General features: G+C 50.9%; 1 protein-coding gene across 1 annotated transcript; it reads left to right on the top strand.

The window, feature by feature from the left end:
• The first annotated feature begins 2,151 nt into the window (after positions 1-2,151).
• Positions 2,152-18,307, top strand: CHRNB4 (cholinergic receptor nicotinic beta 4 subunit). Its single transcript, XM_017885776.1, has 6 exons — positions 2,152-2,317; positions 7,526-7,674; positions 11,663-11,707; positions 11,810-11,919; positions 13,064-14,024; positions 17,739-18,307. The coding sequence occupies exons 1-6, from the start codon at positions 2,263-2,265 to the stop codon at positions 17,895-17,897; spliced, it is 1,479 nt and encodes a 492-aa protein (XP_017741265.1). The 5' UTR covers positions 2,152-2,262; the 3' UTR covers positions 17,898-18,307.
• Positions 18,308-20,151: the final 1,844 nt, after the last annotated feature.

Here is a 20,151-nt window from a genome sequence, read left to right as displayed (position 1 = left end):
TTGGGCCTGGGAGGTGGAGGTTGCAGTGAGCCAAAATCCCACCACTCCACTCAGGCCCGGGCAACAGTGAAACCCTGTCTCAAAACAAAGAAGCTAGCTTGCTAATAGTGAATTATCTGATGTTGACTTTGCCCTTGCATTATTGTAATAAAACCTAATTCATCATGATGCATTGTTTGTGTATGTGTACATTGCTATATTCAACTTGGTATTATTTAAAATTTTGGAATCCATGTTCATAAAAGTTAATAGTAGCTAATATTTATTTGGTTTTCTAGGTTCTGGGTATTAAGTTACTTTCCATGAATTATTTCATTTTATCCTAGAAGGCTTATTATGAAGGCTATTTTCCCCCTTTATATATGAGGAAGTTAAGGCACAGTGAAGGCAAATCATTTTCCCTAAGGTCACAGAGAAGATAAGTAATGGCACCAGAATACAAATCCGGATGCCTGGCTCCAGAAACGATGCACTGGTCACTGCTCTGTGCTGTCTCTCTGTGACAAAGACCCATAATTCAGATTGTTCTATGATGTACTTTCCTTGTACATCCTTGTTCTAGTTTTGTACCAAGATTATATTATTCTCAATAGATAATTAGCTGCTCTTTTTATTTAAAGAAAACATATGTCAAACTTCTATAAAAACCTATTTCATCCTATCTCCTTTGCTAGCCTAACTTTTACAGTTTTGCAATGGCCTCCAGGTTTTATGTCCTTTCCAAGCTCTTGTCCTGGGTATATTGGGGATGTACACATCCTATAAAGCCAGGGATACAGACCACAGATCAGCAGCAGGTCCCCTGCTCCCAGCATCCTTTCAAGTCCTGGCATACACCCAAGCTCCCAGCTTCTAGCCAAGAGTCTTTTGGTCTCCATCTATCCCAAAGGACCTGCCACTGTCTTTGGTTTCCAAAGCCCAGCAGGCTCCAGGCTCTTCAGCCTCCAACTGCTTTGCATTTCTTTTCTGGTTTTGGTTCATGGAGATGAGTATCTTATTTTCCAGCCTTGCCATGTCTTTTTAATTTACTTTATATATCTCACTTATTACTGCTGCAGTTTGGAGAAGAGAGGATGCCCTCAATCCTAACTTCTCCAAAGCATCCCAAAGGGGAAATCTGCTCCACTTCAATAGTGTTGTTTTTGAAGACTGTATGAAAACATGTCAGATTATAGCAAAATGATGTGGGGGGAGCAATATGAAAGCAAGACTGAGAGTCCTGGAGATAAGGTGGCAAAGCTGCCTTTTTACAGGTGTCACTCCCTCAGACCCTGCCCTTTCCTGCCTTGTTCCTCTAGTTGTCAGATTTGCCTGTTAGGGCCCACACAGGGGAGTAGATAGGAGGACTGGACTGAGAGGGAGATGGAAATGCTGCAAGAGACCCTTCCGGATCCAGAATTGAGGCAGCAGTTCCAGCCAGGTCCTGAGGTGGCAGCTGTCCCACCACCCGCAGGAGAATGGTACTGATTCCAAAAATGCGTCAAAGAGAGGGCTAGGAGAGGGATGTGCTTGTTCCCTTGAATCACCTGAGTGGCCTCTGTTCAGCCCAGATTGGAAGGCCCATGGGGGAGGACGAGGCCAGCCCACTCCAGCCCCATCCCCTCCCTTTTAACTCTGCTCCTTCCCCAGCCCCCAAGCTGGGTGAGGGGTCCTGAGCTATTCACCCTCCCAGATTCCACTCACTTTTCCTAAATGCCCTCCCTGCAAACTCTGCAAAGAGCAGCGCTCCCTCGTGTCGGCTCACCCCGCAGTGTCGTTTCTTTCAGCAAACCCCATGCGAATGAACTTGAGATGACTCATTTGCCTAAAAGCCTCTTGGAGGTGAGGGAAGGCAAAGGCCAAGGACCTCCCCGCTCAAGCACATGCTCCTTCCCCAACAGTAGAGGGATCCTCCGCTAGCGTCTTCCGCCCTCGAGGGCTCACTCTCCCCAGCTGTACCAAGGGTGCCCGCACTGTCCTGCCTGCCTTCCTTGGGGGAAGGTTGGGAGGCCCGAGGAGATCGGGAAGCCAGGTGGCAGGTGAGGTCCAGACCACCCACGGCGTCGAACCGGAGCAGCTGGCCCAGTTCATCCCCAGAGTGGGCGGGACTCCCAGCTGCTGCCCACGCGGGGCTTGGCGGGGCTCTCCGCGGGGTCCTAGTGTGCGCCGCTGCGCCAGCAAACCTCTGGGGCCAGAACCGGCGCTCACTCGACCGCGCGGCTCACGGGTGCCCTGTGACCCCACAGCGGAGCTTGCAGCGGCTGCCACCCGGCCCCGCCAGCCATGAGGCACGCGCCTTCCCTGGTCCTTTTCCTCCTGGTCGCCCTTTGCGGGCGCGGTGAGTTCTTTTCGGGGAAGGAGGGAGGGGCGCCTGGGTTGGGCTGAACGGGGCTGGACTGGCCACAGGTGGGAGGGAAGGAAGGATGCCCTACGCCCGGGTGAGTGGCCTGAGGTTGTCCCGGCCAAATGGGGGCGTGGGCAGGGCTGAGCCCACTCGTCGAAGCAGCGGGGGCGGGCCTGCGTGGGTGGGTCTGCCAGGTTTGGAGTGGAGGCCGCCTCTTCTCGGAGCCCTTGGCGAGGGCCAGGGCTACCCTCCCGAGTGAGTGTCTGTGGGCTGGGCAGCGGGGCTGGATGACACCGGCTTTGCAGGCACCGCGAGTCATCCCCAGTAGTCTGGGAGGCTGCAAGTGCACCGACTCCCACTCCCAACAGGGCCGAGGCTCCTTCCTTGCCTAAGAGGTGACTTTCTTGAAGCGTGAGCTCAGAGGAGCCGGCCACCTGGGCGGTGTAGGCACTTGGGAGTGAATCTGCTGCTCAGCCTTAGAGAGAAGTCTCCTCCAACACAGCTGTGGTAGAGATGGGGAAACTGGGCCAAGAGGGAAGGGGGCTTGCCCAAATCACCAGCCCTGGAATGTTTTGTGCTTTGCGGGTAGATCTCCCAGGAAACACATTTTATGGCACCACTGCCTCTGGTCACCCACCCAAGGTGTGCCGGGCCTGGACAGGCAGCTTGACTGAGTGCCAGGCTGGTGAAGTCGGGCCTGCCACTCAGGAAGGAGACCCCAGCCCTTCTCCAGGTAGAGTGCAAATATGAGGACTGCCTTCTCAGGGTCTCAGTTTCTCCACCTGAATTCCAAGGGCCCTACTAGCTCCTACACTCACCCAGGCTTTTCCTCCAAGCCCCAGTCAGCCTAGAGGACCAGGGCTACCTCTTCCTTGGATAGAGACCCACCATAGTGGTGGAAGGAGGTAGGAGTCAGGGAATATATAAGGGACTAATAGTCTGAGAGGAAGCCATAGCTGGAATTCTAAACTGTGTGAGTGTGTGTCCAGTTTGGGAAAGCATATCCAATCTAAAAATTCATATTGAAAAATATGGAAAGATATCCCCATCATTTTGGAATACAAACTACAGAAAGTAAGTTTGTACTACTCCTATAAAGAAGAGGAGCTCTCACCAAAGATGGTGTCTGCAGGCAGTCCGTGTATCATGGCTCTGCTACTACTTGCTGGGTGACCCTGTGCCATTTCTTTCACCAGCCTGGACCTCAGTTTCTCCATCTGTTCTATGGAGATAATATGCCCTGCCTACATATTTGGAGACTTGGATGTGTGTGAGGGCCAGTTGCAGTGTTTCTTAGGTGTGGTCCTGGGGTGGCCTGTATCACCCTGTACAGATTTCTGGGCCCCACCCTAGGCTCACAGGATCAGAATCTCTGGGAATAAAGCCTAGGAATCCAGGTGATTCATACACGTGATTGAAGAAACACTAATAATATGTTATAAGCTCTTTATAAAAGATAAATTCTCTACTTAAAAAAAATCATAGCTGCCTTTTAATAAATATAAATATCATGTTCCCTTCCTCAGTTAAGGACATACATCCCAGTTGAAAAATCACTCTGCCTTTCCAGATGCAGAATCTAATCTTTCCAATAAGATTCTGTTAACTGTTACTTTCTGCAGTTTGTATTCCAAAACAGTGGGGATATCTTTCCATTTTTTCAATATAAAGTTTTAGGTTGGATATACCTTTCCAAACTGGACACACACTCACACAGTTCAGAAGTCCAGCTATGGCTTCCTCTCAGATTATTAGCCCCTTTCTGGGAGGGAACAATTTTTCCCAAGAAGGCCTGGAAGACAAAACCCTGGGCAGAGGCTGGGGGCGGGGGCCCACTCCTCATCAGAATCATTGAATCATGACTGACGCCTAGTGGTGGCTTCTCTGTTTAACTGTCAGCCCATGGGCTGGGATGTGACCCCTAACCGTGCTGCAGAAGCTTCTGCCCATCCGGGGCCACCCCTGCCATCTGGGGGCAAAAGGCCTATTGCTTGTCTTTTGAGCCCAGCAGGCCTCACAGGCATTTAGTACATTGGAAAGTTTAAGCATGTGCTGGGCTGGGGTCCCCTGCCCCCTTCTGGGGAGGCAAGTGGGGTGCATTCCAGCCCCCAGTATCCCTGCTGTTTATTCCCACCCTTCACCGACCCCCCCGCACCCCCCCATACACTCACAAGTACAAACACAGGAGCAGTCATGGGCACACACTGCCCGGGACAGCACCATTTCCAGCCCCTGCAGGGCAGTCTCCTTACAGGGAAGCTAATGAGGCACTGAAGAAGGCTCAGGGGTCAGGGAATACCTCTGTCGGAAAGAGGCTCCTAGACCTGGTTCCTCCTCTGACTTGCTGGGGGCACTTGAGAAAGTTTCTTCCCCTCTTTGGTCTCAGTTTCCCCAGCTGAGAAACAGGGGGTTGGGCCAGATGGTCTAGGGTTCCGGGAACCTTTAACTCGAGCCCACAGCTGGTGGTCAAGATGGGGAGTCCCTCTGGGTCAGCTGAATGCCTGAGAGGCAGGGCAGGCCCAAAGGTGAGCCACCTGAGCACATCAGGTGGGCTGGGAGCTGGAGCATGAGCCCCACAGCCTACAGAGCAGCCCTGGACTTGGGAGCTCAGTCGGACCGGCCCAGTGGGACTTCAGAGATGTGGGCTCCAGCCTCCCCTAGTATTGCAGGGCTGGGGCATGGGAGCTGCAGATTCTGACTCCAGAGCTGCCTCAGACATGCCAGATGGGCTTGGGCAAGACACACCCCTCTTTGTGAAATAAGTCGGTCCAAACAGACATGCTAAAGAAGGGCTGTGGGAGGGACCCAGCTCTAGCCTGAGGCTACAGACTGGCTTCCAGGGTACTCAAGCAGCTGGCCTCTGGGAAAGGGGTCCTGAGTATAAGAGGCAGGGCTCAGAATCTAGGCCAAGCATCCATAGGACCCCCGTCTGGAGAGCCCAGGGCAGCCTGGGGGAGGGGCAGCAGGCAGCAGGTGCACTAGGAGCATCTTTCACAAGGCACTAAATATTGCATCTGCTCCAGATAGGCAGCGAGTTGGAAAGTGGATGGAGTAGGCAGGGTGGCGGCTCTCCCCACAACCAGGACTCCAGCCCAGCACCCACCCTTGAGTCCACCTCAGGCCTGCCTAATTGGGTTGGTCTGTGCTCTGGGCCCTCTGGCCCTACCCACAGAGGGAGGGGTTTGGTGCAACTAGGTGAACTGGCCCTTGCGGGAAGATGTAATTGACTCCTGAGCCTGGCGAGCCAAGCAGCCCCTCGCCAGCATCCCCACCCCCACCTCTCCAGCCCGCCTAATTCCCTGATCCTCCCACCTGCTTCCCTGCCCCAGCACTGTTTCCTCTGCTCACTTTCATCTCTTTACTTGCTCCCAGGCTTGCCTCCTCAGATGTCCTTGATTCTCCTGAGTCTCCCTTTTTCCAAGCCACCTCCTCTCTGTTTTACACATTCTCCCTGAAGACACCAGAGTACACAAGCTCAAGTCCCTGAACCTCACCTTTACTCCCAGACATGTGAGGGAGATGACATAAAGACCCAAACACCACTTTGCAAGAGATCGGGGGTGTGCAGAGGAGCAGATCTGAGGCTATGGAAGCTCAGGGGTGCTCCCTGCAGGAGGCGGCATTTAGGCTGGGTCTTTAATGTGGCTCTGAGCTAAGTAAGACCTCTCCTGGAAACTCCAGACGAGGAGCCAGCTGCCAGTTGGACCCCTCCGTTTGGTGTCTCAGAGGGACCTTACACTCTGTAGGTCTAAAGTCTGAACCTGGAAAATCCCCCCGCCCCATCTCAGCTCTGTTTCTTCTTAGGGAAAGCACCACCTTGTACCCATTTCTGCACCCAAACTCACATGTGAGTAATGGGGCTGTTCCCCTGCACTGTAAGTGCTCTGGTGGCAGGAACCATTTCTGGCTTTTGCTTGCTATTATCCTCAAAATGTAGTAAAGTACCTGGCACAAGACAGACCCTCAGATCATTCATAACTGGTGGGCTGGGGGCAATCCTGGCAGAAGAAAGAGTGTGTTCAAAGAAGTGAGACAAGCTGGGTGTGGTGGTGCACACCTATAGTCCCAGCTACTAAGGAGACTGAGGTGGGAGGATCCTTTGAATCCAGGAGGAATCACTTGAAACCAGCCTGGGCAACATAGCAAGACCCTGTCTCTAAAAGAAAGAAAAAAAAAGGAAGTGAGACAGTGAAGGTCACAGGGGGAAAGGCAAACAGTAGGCTACGGCCAGAAGAGAGAGTATCTGAGTATCTGGGGTAGAGGTAGAGAGGTGGGAGAAAATCAGATTGAGAAAGATAAGCCAGTGTCAGCAGGGAAAGGGCCTTGAATGCTGAGCCAAAACATTTGATTTTTAAATCTACCTACAGCTCTGAGAGTTGTGGGTAGGGAAGTGCCCTAGACCAGTTTGCTGTAGAAAGACCACTCTGGCAATGTATGGTACATGGATAACAGGGGCAGACTGGGGGTGGAGAGACCAGAAGGAGGGCAGGGGTAGGGAGGTGGGGACATGGCTATAGCATTAGAGATAAGGAGGACAGACTGAGGGATTTGGAAGGTAAAAGACAGGACTAGGGTTGGGCATGGCGGCTCACACCTGTAATCCCAGCACTTCGAGAGGCCAGTGTGGGCAGATCACCTGAAGCCAGGAGTTCTAGAGCAGCCTGGCCAACATGGTGAAACGCCGTCTCTACTAAAATACAAAACTTAGCTGGATGTGGTGGCATAGGCCTGTAATCCCAGCTACTCTGGAGGCTGAGACAGGAGAATTGCTTGAACTCAGGCAGCAGAGGTTGTAGTGAGCCAAGATCACACCACTACACTCCAGCCTGAGCGACAGAGTGAGACTCTGTCTCAAAAAAACAAAAAAAGGCAGGACTAAATGGCCACTTCGATGAACCAAGGGAGAGGTCAAGAAGAGACACCCAGTCTTTGTACCAGATATGTAGAGTGTGGGATGCCATTCATTGCTAGAAGGAAGAGGAGGAGGAAGAGGTATGGCATGGGAGGAGACAGTGGAGCTCTGTGTTGAGTGTATTTAATTTGAAGTCTTCAAGGAGAGACAGGCCTGCCAGCACCTTCACTGCTTCAGCCAGCCCTAAGGGCACCTGTGTTCCCTCTCAGCTCTCCGCTTCACTGCCACGGGCTGCAGTGGGGGTCAGGTGCACAAGGGCCCAGCAGGTCTGACTGTGTGTGTTTTCCCAGGGGACTGCCGCGTGGCCAATGCAGAGGAAAAGCTGATGGACGACCTTCTGAACAAAACCCGTTACAATAACCTGATCCGCCCAGCCACCAGCTCCTCACAGCTCATCTCCATCAAGCTGCAGCTCTCCCTGGCCCAGCTTATCAGTGTGGTAGGTGCAGAGGGCAGCTGTGGCTCAGGCTCAGGCAGAGAGGCTGCTCATGCCCAAGCCCCAGGCGATCATTGGCCAGAGGAATGAAACTACTATAGTTGACTTAGACTTACCAGTACACGTCAGGGAGGCTGCAGAGGGGTCCATGAAGTTCATAGGTGTCCAATATTTAATGAAGTCATGGTTTTGTTATAACAAAGAAGAAATGAGGGTAAGAGCGGGGTGACATTGGGTAGGCAGCCAATGGGCCTGCCATAGACTCTGCTCAGCTGGGTCTCCACCATGACCATAAGCTTCTGTTCCTTGTCCTCACAGCCCCACCCTATTCTCTCCCCTAGCCTGCTCAGATAACCTTATATGCTTCCTACTTGTTGGGAGAAATAAGAACCAGACTGGGGGAACTGATGGATACGGAGGCCTAGGTGTAGGGGCAGGACCAGAGGCAGTAAAGTACCTATAGAGCCAGGCGGGTGAGGGTCTGGACGGTGGGCGTGGCTGCTGCAGGCATGGAAAGGAGGAGGGGTACTGTTGTCAGATTCTCCATATGTGGATGTGGGGCAGAGGCAGGGGTGCTGAGGGAGGAGGTGCCTGGGAATTTCTCTTCTCTCTGCTGCCTCTGAGTTGAAGATGTCAGAGGAAACCATGGCCTATTGTAAACCTTCCCATGTCCCCATCCACAGGGTTAGAACCCCGTCCCTGGAAGCAGATCTGGGGATCTGGGGAGCATTCACAAGGGGAGAGTGCAGGGTGCTGTGTCCAGCCAGGGGAAAGAGATCACTAAGGGGGCTGACCCTCCTCTGGCCAGGTGGCTGCCTTCTGAAATGCCAGACACTCTCTCTCTAACACGGTTGGCCCACACACACCCAGCTTGTCAAACCTACAGCCCTCAGGAAGGTTTTGGCCAAATTAATGACTGGCTCTATCTCCTGGGAGGACACACAGCCCCAGGATGGGGAGGGCTGTAGAGCTGTGTACTCTCTGCCCCTCTCCCTCCATAGTCAGGCTGGAAAGAAGGAGGGCTTTCAGCCAGGCTTGCTCAGGCTGGTGTCTGAGTGTTATTGTCCAGTCCAGTGTTTCTTGCTTAATGAGGTGAGCCCAGCCGCTGCTGTGCAGCTGCCGCCCTAGTGAGGGTGAACGAGCGGGAGGCTCTGCCGCACTTCCAGACTCAGGCTGCCTGGTCAGATCTGCTCTGTGGGCCTGATAGGGTGATAGAGGCTACCAGAAGGAGGAGGGGATGCAACCACCAGCCCCCAGGCATGCAAGTTATATTTCTGAAAGCTTATGTATACAGTAAATATTAGGTTGTGGGTTGCCAGGCCAGGAGGGGGTATTGTCCTCCTGTTTTTCAGGGTTTATTTATTTATTTGAGGAGGGAGGGTTATAGGTACAACCAGTTTAAAGATGGAAATTTTTAGAGAGCATGTAGGAATTTAGTGCTGGGTAAGGCAAACAGGCTTGTCAAAGCACCTGTTTTGTAATTGACTTCTGAGTCTGGTGAGCCAGGCACTCCCTCACCAGCATCCCCACCCTCACCTCTCCAGCCCTCCTTATTCCCTGACCCTTCTACCTGCTCCCCTGCCCCAGCACTGTTTCCTCTGCTCACTCTCATCTCTTTGCCTGCTCCTTGGTTTGCCTGTTTCGAGGTCCTTGACTCTCCTCTGAGTCTCCCTCTTTCCAAGCCATTTCCCCTGTACTTGACACATTCTCCTAGAAAACACCAGCATACACAAGCTCAAGTCCCTGAACCTCACCTTTACTCCCAGACATGTGAGGGAAATGACATAAAGACCCAAATGCCACTTGGCAAGAGATCAGGGGTATGCAAGGGGGCAGATCTGAGGCTATGGAAGCTCAGGGGGTAAGTTTAAACCCAAATATATCAGTAACTACATTAAATGTAAATGGCCTAAATATTCTAATCAAAATGAGACAATTGCCATGCATTCTTCTTCTCCCTTCTCCTTCCCCACCAACAGCTTGGAATGTGGAATTTATAGTTGGAGCTCCAACAGTTATTTTGGTCCATTCTTATGAGGGCCACACTCTAGGTATGGTGGAGAAGAAAGTAGAAAAGAATCTGGGTACCTATCAGAACTTTGTAGAGCAGAACTGCCATATATGTCTAAAGTGTTAACGTGAGAGGGATATGAATTACTACTTTATTTCAGCCTGTGTTACTCTGGATCACTGTTACTGGCAGCCAAACCTTATCTTACTGGTAATCTTATATAGTTGTAGGTTCCTTGAGGAAATGTCTCCCAAAATGAGATCAGTATGCTGGAAGTTATCTTGATGAAGGAGAGGCAGCAAAAATAGTACAAACTGAGAACACAAGACTTATCCAAAGTACTAAAGAAGGCCAGGGGGCTGGAGTATAGAACAGAGGGACATAAAGAGGTGAAGTGTGGCTGGGAAACCTGGCAAGGCCCTGTAGACCCTGTGAAGGAGCAATATTTTTATTCTGTAAGTGAAGGAAGCCAAGGAAGTAATCTAAACAGGGATAAAATTGAGGGAGGAAATGACAGGAACTTTGGAAGATTTATTTTGGCTGCAGAGGAAGAAGAGATACGTGTGTGTGTGTATGGTGGCGGTGTACAGAATGAACATAGACCAGTTAGGAGGGTCTTACATGGTCCAGGTGAGACGTGGATGATGGTGGCCTGGCTTATCATGGTAGGATTCATGTATTTACTCAGAAAAGATTTATGGAGTGTCCAACATGTCACATACTCTTCTAGTTGCCTTATTTCCTCATAGTCATTAGATTCTAGTGGGAGGTGGCAGACAATACACAGATAGATAGATAGATGGTGTTTAGGTATGAGAAATGCTATGAAAAAAAATAAGAAGACTGGTGATGTGGCTTGCACCTGTAATGCCAGCACTTTGGGAGCCTGAGATGCATGGATCACTTTAGCTCAGGAATTTGAGACCAGCCTGGGCATCATGATGAATCCCCATCTCCACAAAAAATTTTTTTAAATTTAGCCAGGTATGGTGGCCTGTGCCTGTGGTCTGAGCTACTCAGGAGCCTGAGGTGGGAGGATCACTTGAGCCTGGGAGGTGGAGGTTGCAGTGAGCAAAGATCACGCCACTGTCCTCCAGCCTGGGTGACAGAGTGAGACCCTGTCTCAAGAAACACACACACACACACACACACACACGAAAGAAAGAAAAATAAGGCAGGGCAGGGACAGAGGTGCTACTTTATGTAGGTCAGGGAAGATTTCTCGGATAGGATGACATTTCTGAGAATAGAAGAAAGTGTGGAAGCATCCTGGTGGGTTTCCAGGAAAAGGGAACAGTGTGCGGGAGCAAAGAGGCAGTGCAGTGGAAATGGAATGAGCAAATGGCAGAGTGTTGTGATAAGAGGTCATAGAGCTAATGGGATGAGGGGTGGTGGGGAGGCAGATCATTAGCGCCTTGTAGACTCTAAGCAGAACTTTGGTTTTTACTTTGAATGAGATGCAGCAGCAGAGCAATTAGTCAAAGGGATTGAGATTGTAAAGGGATCACCCTGGTTACCATGTAGAGAATAGACTAAAGGCAGGCCAGGGCAGAGCAGGAAGCCCAGTTAGGGGACTGCAGTAGTCTAAGTGACAGATGATGGTGGCGGTGGAGAGAAGCAGACAAATATGAGATGCTTTAGGAGATATAACTTACAAGACTTAAGTTTTTGTCTTAAGTGATGGATGGATCAGAGAGCAAAGTGTCAGAGACAATGTCCACGCTTCTGGCTTGTGGAATTGAATGGCTAGGGGTGGCATTCACTGAGACAATGAAGCCAAAGGAGGATCAGGTTTTGGGGAAGATCATGAACTTTGTATCAAACATGCTGAGTGTGACATACCTTTGGGCCATCCAAGAGATGTTGGGGTGGCAGTTGGTCACATGGGCCTGGAGCTCACAGCCTTTTGCACAATAAAGTGAAATCCATTTGTGAGGCTCCTCCTTCCTGGTTAACTGATAGCCCTGTTTCCCTCCCCAGAATGAACGAGAGCAGATCATGACCACCAATGTCTGGCTGAAACAGGTAAGTGCCCTGAAGGGCCCCTAGCCCAAGAGATCTTTTCTTGAGGGCTGCCCTTTGGTGGCAGTGGACCTACAAGTGACAGGGCCTTGCCTGTCTGTCCAGGAATGGACTGATTACCGCCTGACCTGGAACATCTCCCGCTACGAGGGTGTGAACATCCTGAGGATCCCCGCCAAGCGCATCTGGTTGCCTGACATCGTGCTTTACAACAAGTGAGTGGCAGGGTTGGTGGAGGCCTGGTGACAGCCAGGCCAGGGCAGCAGGCCCAGCTCTAAGAGTCATCCAGGCCTGAGTCCAACCCTGAGCCCCATCTCTGCTTTACCCAGCCTTCCAGGCCATCAAGCTAGAAGAGAAACAGAGGTGAGCAGAGCCAGAGCCCTCAGTTACAGATGGGAAGTTGGAGGCTGAGGGAGGGGAGGGGCCTTGTCTGATTCACTGAAGCACAGCTGAGACCAGAGCAGTGTCCTGACCTCAAGCCCAGTGCCCTTTCTATGCTCCATACTATCCTTTTGAGCCTCTGTTGCTTTGCCAGTGTTGGTGTTGGTACCACTGACTTACTATGCATAAATATCTTAGGCAGGTGGAGGAAGCCAAAGAGACTCTCCCTGAGTCATGATTATACTAGCAGTAGCATGTAATGGCTAAGAGTGTGTGGTCTGGGGTCAGACAGACCTGAGTTCAAATCTCAGCTGTCCTGCTTACAAGTTTTCTGACCTTGAAGAAGTCAACCTCTCTGGGCCTTGGCTTTCCCATCTGTAGAATGGGGATAATAATAAAACCTGCCTCACTGGACTACTGAGAGGCTTAAATGAGCTATTCCATGGGAAGCCTTAAGAGTGCTTGATGGACCGGGCATGGTGGCTCACGCCTGTAATCCCAGGACTTTGGGAGGCTGAAGCGGGTGGATCACCTGAGATCAGGAGTTTGAGACCGGCCTGATCAACATGGAGAAACCCCATCTCTACCAAAAATACAAAATTAGCCGGGCATGGTGGTGCATGCCTATAATCCCAGCTACTTGGGAGGCTGAGACAGGAGAATCGCTTGAACCCGGGAGGTGGAGGTTGCGGTGAGCCGATGTCACACCATTGCACTCCAGCCTGGGCAACAGAGTAAGAGTCCATCTCAAAAACAAACAAACAAAAAAAGAATGCTTTGGTCCTTTGATGGTAGGGCTCTCTCCATGACATAGTTGCCAACAAAAGCAGGCCCCTTTCAGTGAGGGCCTGGGGGACTGGAAGGGTGGAAGGGTGACTAGTGGGAAATAATCCCAAAGGGCTCTTCAGTGAGTTCTGAGAACAGGCCAGGCCTTGTGTATGGGTTTCACGATGTTCTTCATGCCCTGACCCTGCCCAGCGCTGACGGGACCTATGAGGTGTCTGTCTACACCAACTTGATAGTCCAGTCCAACGGCAGCGTCCTGTGGCTGCCCCCTGCCATCTACAAGAGCGCCTGCAAGATTGAGGTGAAGTACTTTCCCTTCGACCAGCAGAACTGCACCCTCAAGTTCCGCTCCTGGACCTATGACCACACGGAGATAGACATGGTCCTCATGACACCCACAGCCAGCATGGATGACTTTACTCCCAGTGGTGAGTGGGACATAGTGGCCCTCCCAGGGAGAAGGACAGTGAACCCACAGGACCCCAGCTATGTGGACGTGACTTACGACTTCATCATCAAGCGCAAGCCTCTGTTCTACACCATCAACCTCATCATCCCCTGCGTGCTCATCACCTCGCTGGCCATCCTCGTCTTCTACCTGCCGTCCGACTGCGGCGAGAAGATGACGCTGTGCATCTCTGTGCTGCTGGCGCTCACAGTCTTCCTGCTGCTCATCTCCAAGATCGTGCCGCCCACCTCCCTCGATGTGCCTCTCATTGGCAAGTACCTCATGTTCACCATGGTGCTGGTCACCTTCTCCATCGTCACCAGCGTCTGTGTGCTCAATGTGCACCACCGCTCACCCAGCACCCACACCATGGCACCCTGGGTCAAGCACTGCTTCCTGCACAAGCTGCCTACCTTCCTCTTCATGAAGCGCCCTGGCCCTGACAGCAGCCTGGCCAGAGCCTTCCCATCCAGCAAGTCACACGTGACCAAGCCCAAGGCCACCATCACCTCCACCAGCCCCTCCAAACTCTATGGGAACTCCATGTGCTTTGTGAACCCTGCCTCTGCAGCTCCCAAGTCTCCAGCCGGCTCCAGGGATTTCCGGCTGCGGTCCTCTGGGAGGTTCCGACAGGATGTGCAGGAGGCATTAGAAGGTGTCAGCTTCATCGCCCAGCACATGAAGAATGACGATGAAGACCAGAGTGTAAGTTGCTAGCCAGCCCCTGCCCACCTGCCCAACAGAAAGGGCTCAGATAGTAGCACCAGCTTCCCACTTCCTGCAGTTAATTCACAGGAGACAAGAACTCTCAAACTCTGAATAAGGAATCCAAAATTGAAATGAGTTTGTGTTAAATATTATAGCTTCGTGCATCTGGGGAGGGGAAGGAAGTGCCAGTGATATTGTTTGTTTGTTTGTTTTAGGTATCCCAGAAGCAAACCCTAAGATGGGGACTTGGGTGCAGGTGGTTTACTTGGGATGTGATCCCGGGAAGCACAGTGAGGAAGGAGGGAAAGTGAGACAGGGAAAGGAGAATGAATAAGCAGGATACTGCCATGGGTGCCCAGGACTCAGTACCCTTGCAGACCCTCTGAGGACCCATAGGAACAAGCCTCAGGATCACCCCCCTGGAAGGAGGCTGAGGTATTTACCCAGCAGCCCCCATTCCCTAAAGGATGAGGGTAGCCCCAGGACATTAACTCCCCTGCACTTCCAGGTAATGCCAGCCTGCCAGAGAAAGCGCCCTTGGTGCTGGAGAAAGCCCTGAGGCAGAGGAGAGAGGAAATGCAGGCACCAGAAACGGAAGGCTGGGAAGTGACTCTGCAGGCTTTAGGGAACACAGGTGGGCTGGGGTACCAAGCGCATCTGCCCCATCCTCTTCAGTCTTGCAAAGAAGCCATTCAAGCACTTATATCTTTCAGGGCTTTAGGAACATCAGTAAATATACTATGATTACCACAGTAATGAATTAATCAATTGTGCTAACTAGAATTGCAGATTTTTTATTTTATTTTTTTATTTTTTTATTTGAGACAGAGTTTTGCTCTTGTCGCCCAGGCTGGAGTGCAGTGGCACAGTCTCGGCTTACTACAACCTCTGCCTCCCAGGTTCAAGTGCTTCTCCTGCCTCAGCCTCCCAAGTAGCTGGAATTACAGGTGCCGGCCATCACACCTGGTTAATTTTTGTATTTTTAATAGAGACAGCGTTTCACCATATTGGCCAGGCTGGTCTTGAACTCCTGACTTCAGGTGATCCACCCACCTCAGCCTCCCAAAGTGCTGGGATTACAGGCGTGAGCCACTGAACCTGTCCTAGAATTATAGATTTTTTAAAAAGAGGTTTAATTTACTTTCACAGGACAAAGCAATGAGTGCTGGAGTCTGAGTATTTCACATGACTCCTTTGAATAAATAACACTTCTAAGGACAATGTCATAGTAACAACACAGAATGTGGTGGTGACAGAAATTTTCACACCCATTTCCATACCAGGAGGGAGAACAAGTTTCATGCTCTTGTGAATGTTCTCATATCAACACCTTCAGATCAGATTTTTTGGGCAGGTTTTTACTGTACAACATGGTGTCTACCCCTGTGCAGCTGCATGGACAAAAATGGACGTCTCCTCATTCTTATCTTTTCAAGATTGCTTTCCACTCGCTGCATTCTCAAGGAGAAGCACCGGCATTCCATTAGTTAGCCCACAGAGAAAAGAGCAGGAACAGCTCCAGAATCACACTGTGCCAAGAAAAGAAGAGAAATGCAAACAAATGGAATATAGGACATGAGATATTCTTCTGGTGTAGTTCTTGGACCAGCAGCACTGGCATCACCTGAGAGGTTATCAGAAATGCAGAGTCTCAGGCCCCAGTCCAGACCTGCTGGCTCCAAACCTGCATTTTAACCAGGTCCCCAGGAGATTCCCAGGCCCATTGCAGTTTTAGAAGCACAGCTTTATAGGATTCTTAGATTTCACTTTCTAAAACATTAATTTGATCATGCTATTACTTAGGTTAAACCATTCTGTAGGTCAGCATCACCTAATTCATTGGTTCCCAAACATTACTATGCAGCCTGGGGCCCTGCTGGCTAAGTGAGAACCACATGGGCTATGCTGTAGGACCACCCTTTCTTGACTGAACCAGGATCTCTCAGGGAGGCATATTGGAGCCTGCATTTTTAACCAATTCCTGGTGGTTCATGTGCACATTCTAGATTGAGCAGTACTGGTCTCCTGCATCCCTGGCTGAGCCGGCACCCACCCTGAACTCTCTTCTAAAGACCTCACCACCCCCTTGGCACTCACGTACCTTCTTCTCTTTCTAGCTCAATTAATTACAAGCCTCTTAAGGGAAGGAGCCAGGCAGGACCACTGTTATTATAATCACCAGTGTTCATTAAGCTCCAACCACACATCAGGTGCTCTGCCAGGAGCTGACATAAATTACTGCTAACCCTCCCTGGAATCCTGTGAAGTGGCTTCTAGTAGAACCCCCATTTTACAATAAGGAAGCTTTCAAAGCAAAGCTCAGAGAGGTTCACTGACTTGACCAGTGTCACACAGCTGGCCCAGGGCAGTGCCAGGCTCTGTACCCAGATCTGCCTGACATCCTTAAACTCTCTTGCCCTTCCTAGTTTCTTGCCCTGCACTGAGCACATGGCCGGCTTATTGGTTGATTGACTTCTTTATGGATAGTTGGAGAAAAGAGGCTTTCTTCCCTTCCAGAGCATGCCTGCCCCTAAACCAGCCATGCTGCTTCTCATCTTCAGTACTTTCACCCACCCTGGTGATTAACTGGTCACTATAAATAGCACAAAAATATTAAAAGGGGGAAAAGCATGTGCGCGCGCACACATACGCACATGGACACCACTTGAAATTAGGGCTGTTAAAAAGAAACCCAGGAAAGCCAAGGAGTGCTCTGTGGAGAGACCTGTGCTGTGCCTGCTGAGTCTTGGGGACAGGTGCCAGTCATGCTTGGTTGCGGGTGTCGGGGTTGGCTTGACACAGGATTATCCTGCACATTAGATACACCGTTGACAGGGCCCTGACAAATTGGGTCACTGACATCAGCATGCCCGTTGCTGCCCACATTTCCAACTCCAGAGCCTCTGCTGATTTCCCAAGCCTTCTGATCCAGCCTGTCTCTGCCAGGGAATGAATGCAGTGTGAGCCAGCCAGTCCAGGAGTGTGAAAGCAGGCCTAGGGAAGGGAGGGCAGGATCCTGGGCACATGGGCGTTTCTCTGGGCTCTCCCCCAGTGCAAAGGAGACAGGGCCCATCTGTGGTGGCCCCTCTGGAGACCAGCCAGGTCTCTGCCAACCTCATACCCTGCAGCAGGGTCTAAGAAGACCACAGAGACCTGGATGATGCAGCAGGAGGAGGCTGGGTCTTAATTACAGGGAACAGACACTGCTGTGTACAGACTTGAACAAATTAAACAGCAGGATTTCCAGGTGTTCTGTAAGCCCCCGTTTCCCTGCTCCCACTGAACTAGGTGAGAGCCACCTAGTTCTTTCTTTAGCTAGAACCAGCTCAGGCAGTGAGTTTGGGGTGAAAGTGAGAAAATGGGGCTTCAAGATCCTCAGGCCCTATCTCCTATTTATAACCAGATTTTGTTTTCAAATCACAATATGCGGTATTAACAAGTCCTCACATTCCTAACTTTTCTGTACAGCCCAAGTTCCCAGTGGCCCTAAAGTGCTGTGGGGGACAGGCAGGGGTGGAGGTGGAGAACAGCCAGAGAGGCTCAGAGCTGCCCAGCTGATAGGCCAGTCTGGGACTCAGAACTTGCCCCCCTAGTATGCAGTTCCACGCCTGTGGCCTGTGGAGTCCCTGGCCAGATAGTAAGGGCCTGACTTGGGGAAAGGAGGGACCCCAGTACTTGGCACCTGTGACCAGCCCTTCTCTCTGCCTACAGGTCATTGAGGACTGGAAGTACGTGGCTATGGTGGTAGACCGGCTGTTCCTGTGGGTGTTCGTCTTTGTGTGCGTACTGGGCACTGTTGGGCTCTTCCTACCGCCCCTCTTTCAGTCCCACACAGCTTCGGAAGGGCCCTACGCTGCCCAGCGTGACTGAGGGCCCCCTGGGTTGTGGGGTGAGAGGATGTGAGTGACCGGGTGAGCAGTTTGCTGCTTCCTTCTGGGTTGTGGCTGATGAGGCCCTAAATAAATTTGACCACTGGCCATCAACCCCATCAAACCAGCCACAGCCATGGAAGAGGCAAGGATGGGGGCCTGGACTGTCCTCTCTGAATGCCTTGGAGGGATCCCAGGAAGCCCCAGCAGGAGGGAGCTTCAGACAGTTCAATTCCGGCCTGTCTTCCTTCCCTGCACCGGGCAATGGGGATAAAGATGACATCATAGCAGCACCTACTATGCGCCAGCCATGGTGCCGGCCTGCCTCTCCATCGCCATCTCTCTGCACTTCCCCTTGTCCAGTCCCTCACATACTTCTAGTTTCTTCCCAGCTCAGAGGCTTGGCTCAGAGGCTTGGCATTTACCATATCATCTTTTTTTTTTTTTTTTTTTTTAATGGAGTCGTGCTCTATCGCCCAGGCTGGAGTGCAGTGGCGTGATCTCGGCTCACTGCAACCTCTACTCCCAGGTTCAAGTGATTCTCCTGCCTCAGCCTCCCAAGTAGCTGGGATTACAGGAAGCTACCACCACGCCCAGCTAATTTTTGTATTTTTGTTGGCCAGGCTGGTTTCGAACTCCTGACCTCAAGTGATCCACCTGCCTCGGCCTCCCAAAGTGCTAGGATTACAAGTGTGAGCCACTATGCCTGGCCTTCCGTATCTTCTACTTGAACCTTCTTCCTCTTCCCCCAGGCTTCCCAAGCTCTTTCCACAGCCACATCAGTCAGGGCATGGCTCCAATCTATTCTTTGCTTCAACGTCACCTCCTCTGAGAGGCCTTCCCTAACCACCCAATCATTCTAAAGCAGCCTCCCTATGATCACGTTACCCTGCCTCCTTCCTCGAGCACTCCTTGGTACCTGCCGCTTTTATCTGGTGGCATATTTGTCATCCACAACTCACCCACTGGAGTGTGAGCTCCATGAGAACAGGGACCTGCTCCTTCACATTCATAGTGGTATCCCCAGGGCCTAGGACAGAGCTTGGCACACAGCAGGTGCTCAATAAAGGTTTGCTGAATGAATGAATGGCTCCTACCCCTTCTTCAGATCCAGATGCCCCTCCTCTGAGCAGCCATCCCTAGTTTCCCCATCTGAAAGGCATGGCTTGCTCCTCCATGACTCTACGGCGCTGGTCATTTTGCAGTTCTCTATCATGGCTGGGCTCAGGTCTGTCTCCCACACCGATGCTCTGATTCACTCCTCACACATATTACCTTTTGCACAGTGCCTGGCATGTAGTAGGCACTCAAAATATTGGTGGAATGGAGGAGGACGTTCTAAAAAATTCTATTTTAAAAATTACTATACAATAAAATTGACGTTTAAATATATAGTTCTAGGAATTGTAACACATGTATAGATAACCACCATCACAATCAGGACACAGGAAAGATCTGTCATCCAAAACAACTCCCTGCTGCTATTCCTTTAGACTCCTGACTCCCTGCACTCCTAGCCCCTGGCAACCACATATCTCTTCTCCATCACTACAGTTGGGTCTTTTCAAGAATGCCATTTAAATGGAATCATACAGTAGTGACCTTTGGAGACTGGCTTCTTTCATTCAGCATAGCGCCTTCAAGATTCAATCAAGCCGGGTTTTTTTGTATTGCTGAGGAGTTTCAGTTGTATGATGTTGACGCATGTTTAGGTTGTTTCCAGTTTTTGGCAATTATGAATAGAGCTGACATAAAGATTCACATATAGGATTGTGTATGAATAAAAGTTTTCATTTATTTAAACACTCAGGAGGGTGATTGCTAGGTTATATGGTAAGTGTATATTTAACTTTATATGAAACTGTTGAGGCCAGGCGTGGTGGCTCACGCCTGTAATCCCAACACTTTGGGAGGCTGAGGTGGCGAATCACCTAAGGTCAGGAGTTCAAGACCAGGTTGGCCAACATGGTAAAACCCTGTCTCTACTAAAAATACAAAAATCAGCCAGGCATGGTGGTGTGTGTCTGTAGTCCCAGCTACTTGGGAGGCTGAGGCAGGAGAATCGCTTGAACCTGGGAGGCAGAGGTTGCAGTGAGTCGACATTGTGCCACTGCACTCCAGCCTGGGTGACAGAGCGAGACTCTGTCAAAAAATATATATATATAATAATAATAATAACATGAATGAAAGAAAGAGAAACTGTCAAACTGTTTTCTGGAGTGGCTGTACCATTTTGCAATCCCACCAAAGTATGA

This window comes from Rhinopithecus bieti, unplaced genomic scaffold (assembly GCF_001698545.2).
Source record: "Rhinopithecus bieti isolate Rb0 unplaced genomic scaffold, ASM169854v2 scaffold_15570, whole genome shotgun sequence".
In the NCBI taxonomy this organism is placed as follows: domain Eukaryota; kingdom Metazoa; phylum Chordata; class Mammalia; order Primates; family Cercopithecidae; genus Rhinopithecus; species Rhinopithecus bieti.
This window is presented reverse-complemented; position numbering and strand designations above follow the sequence as displayed.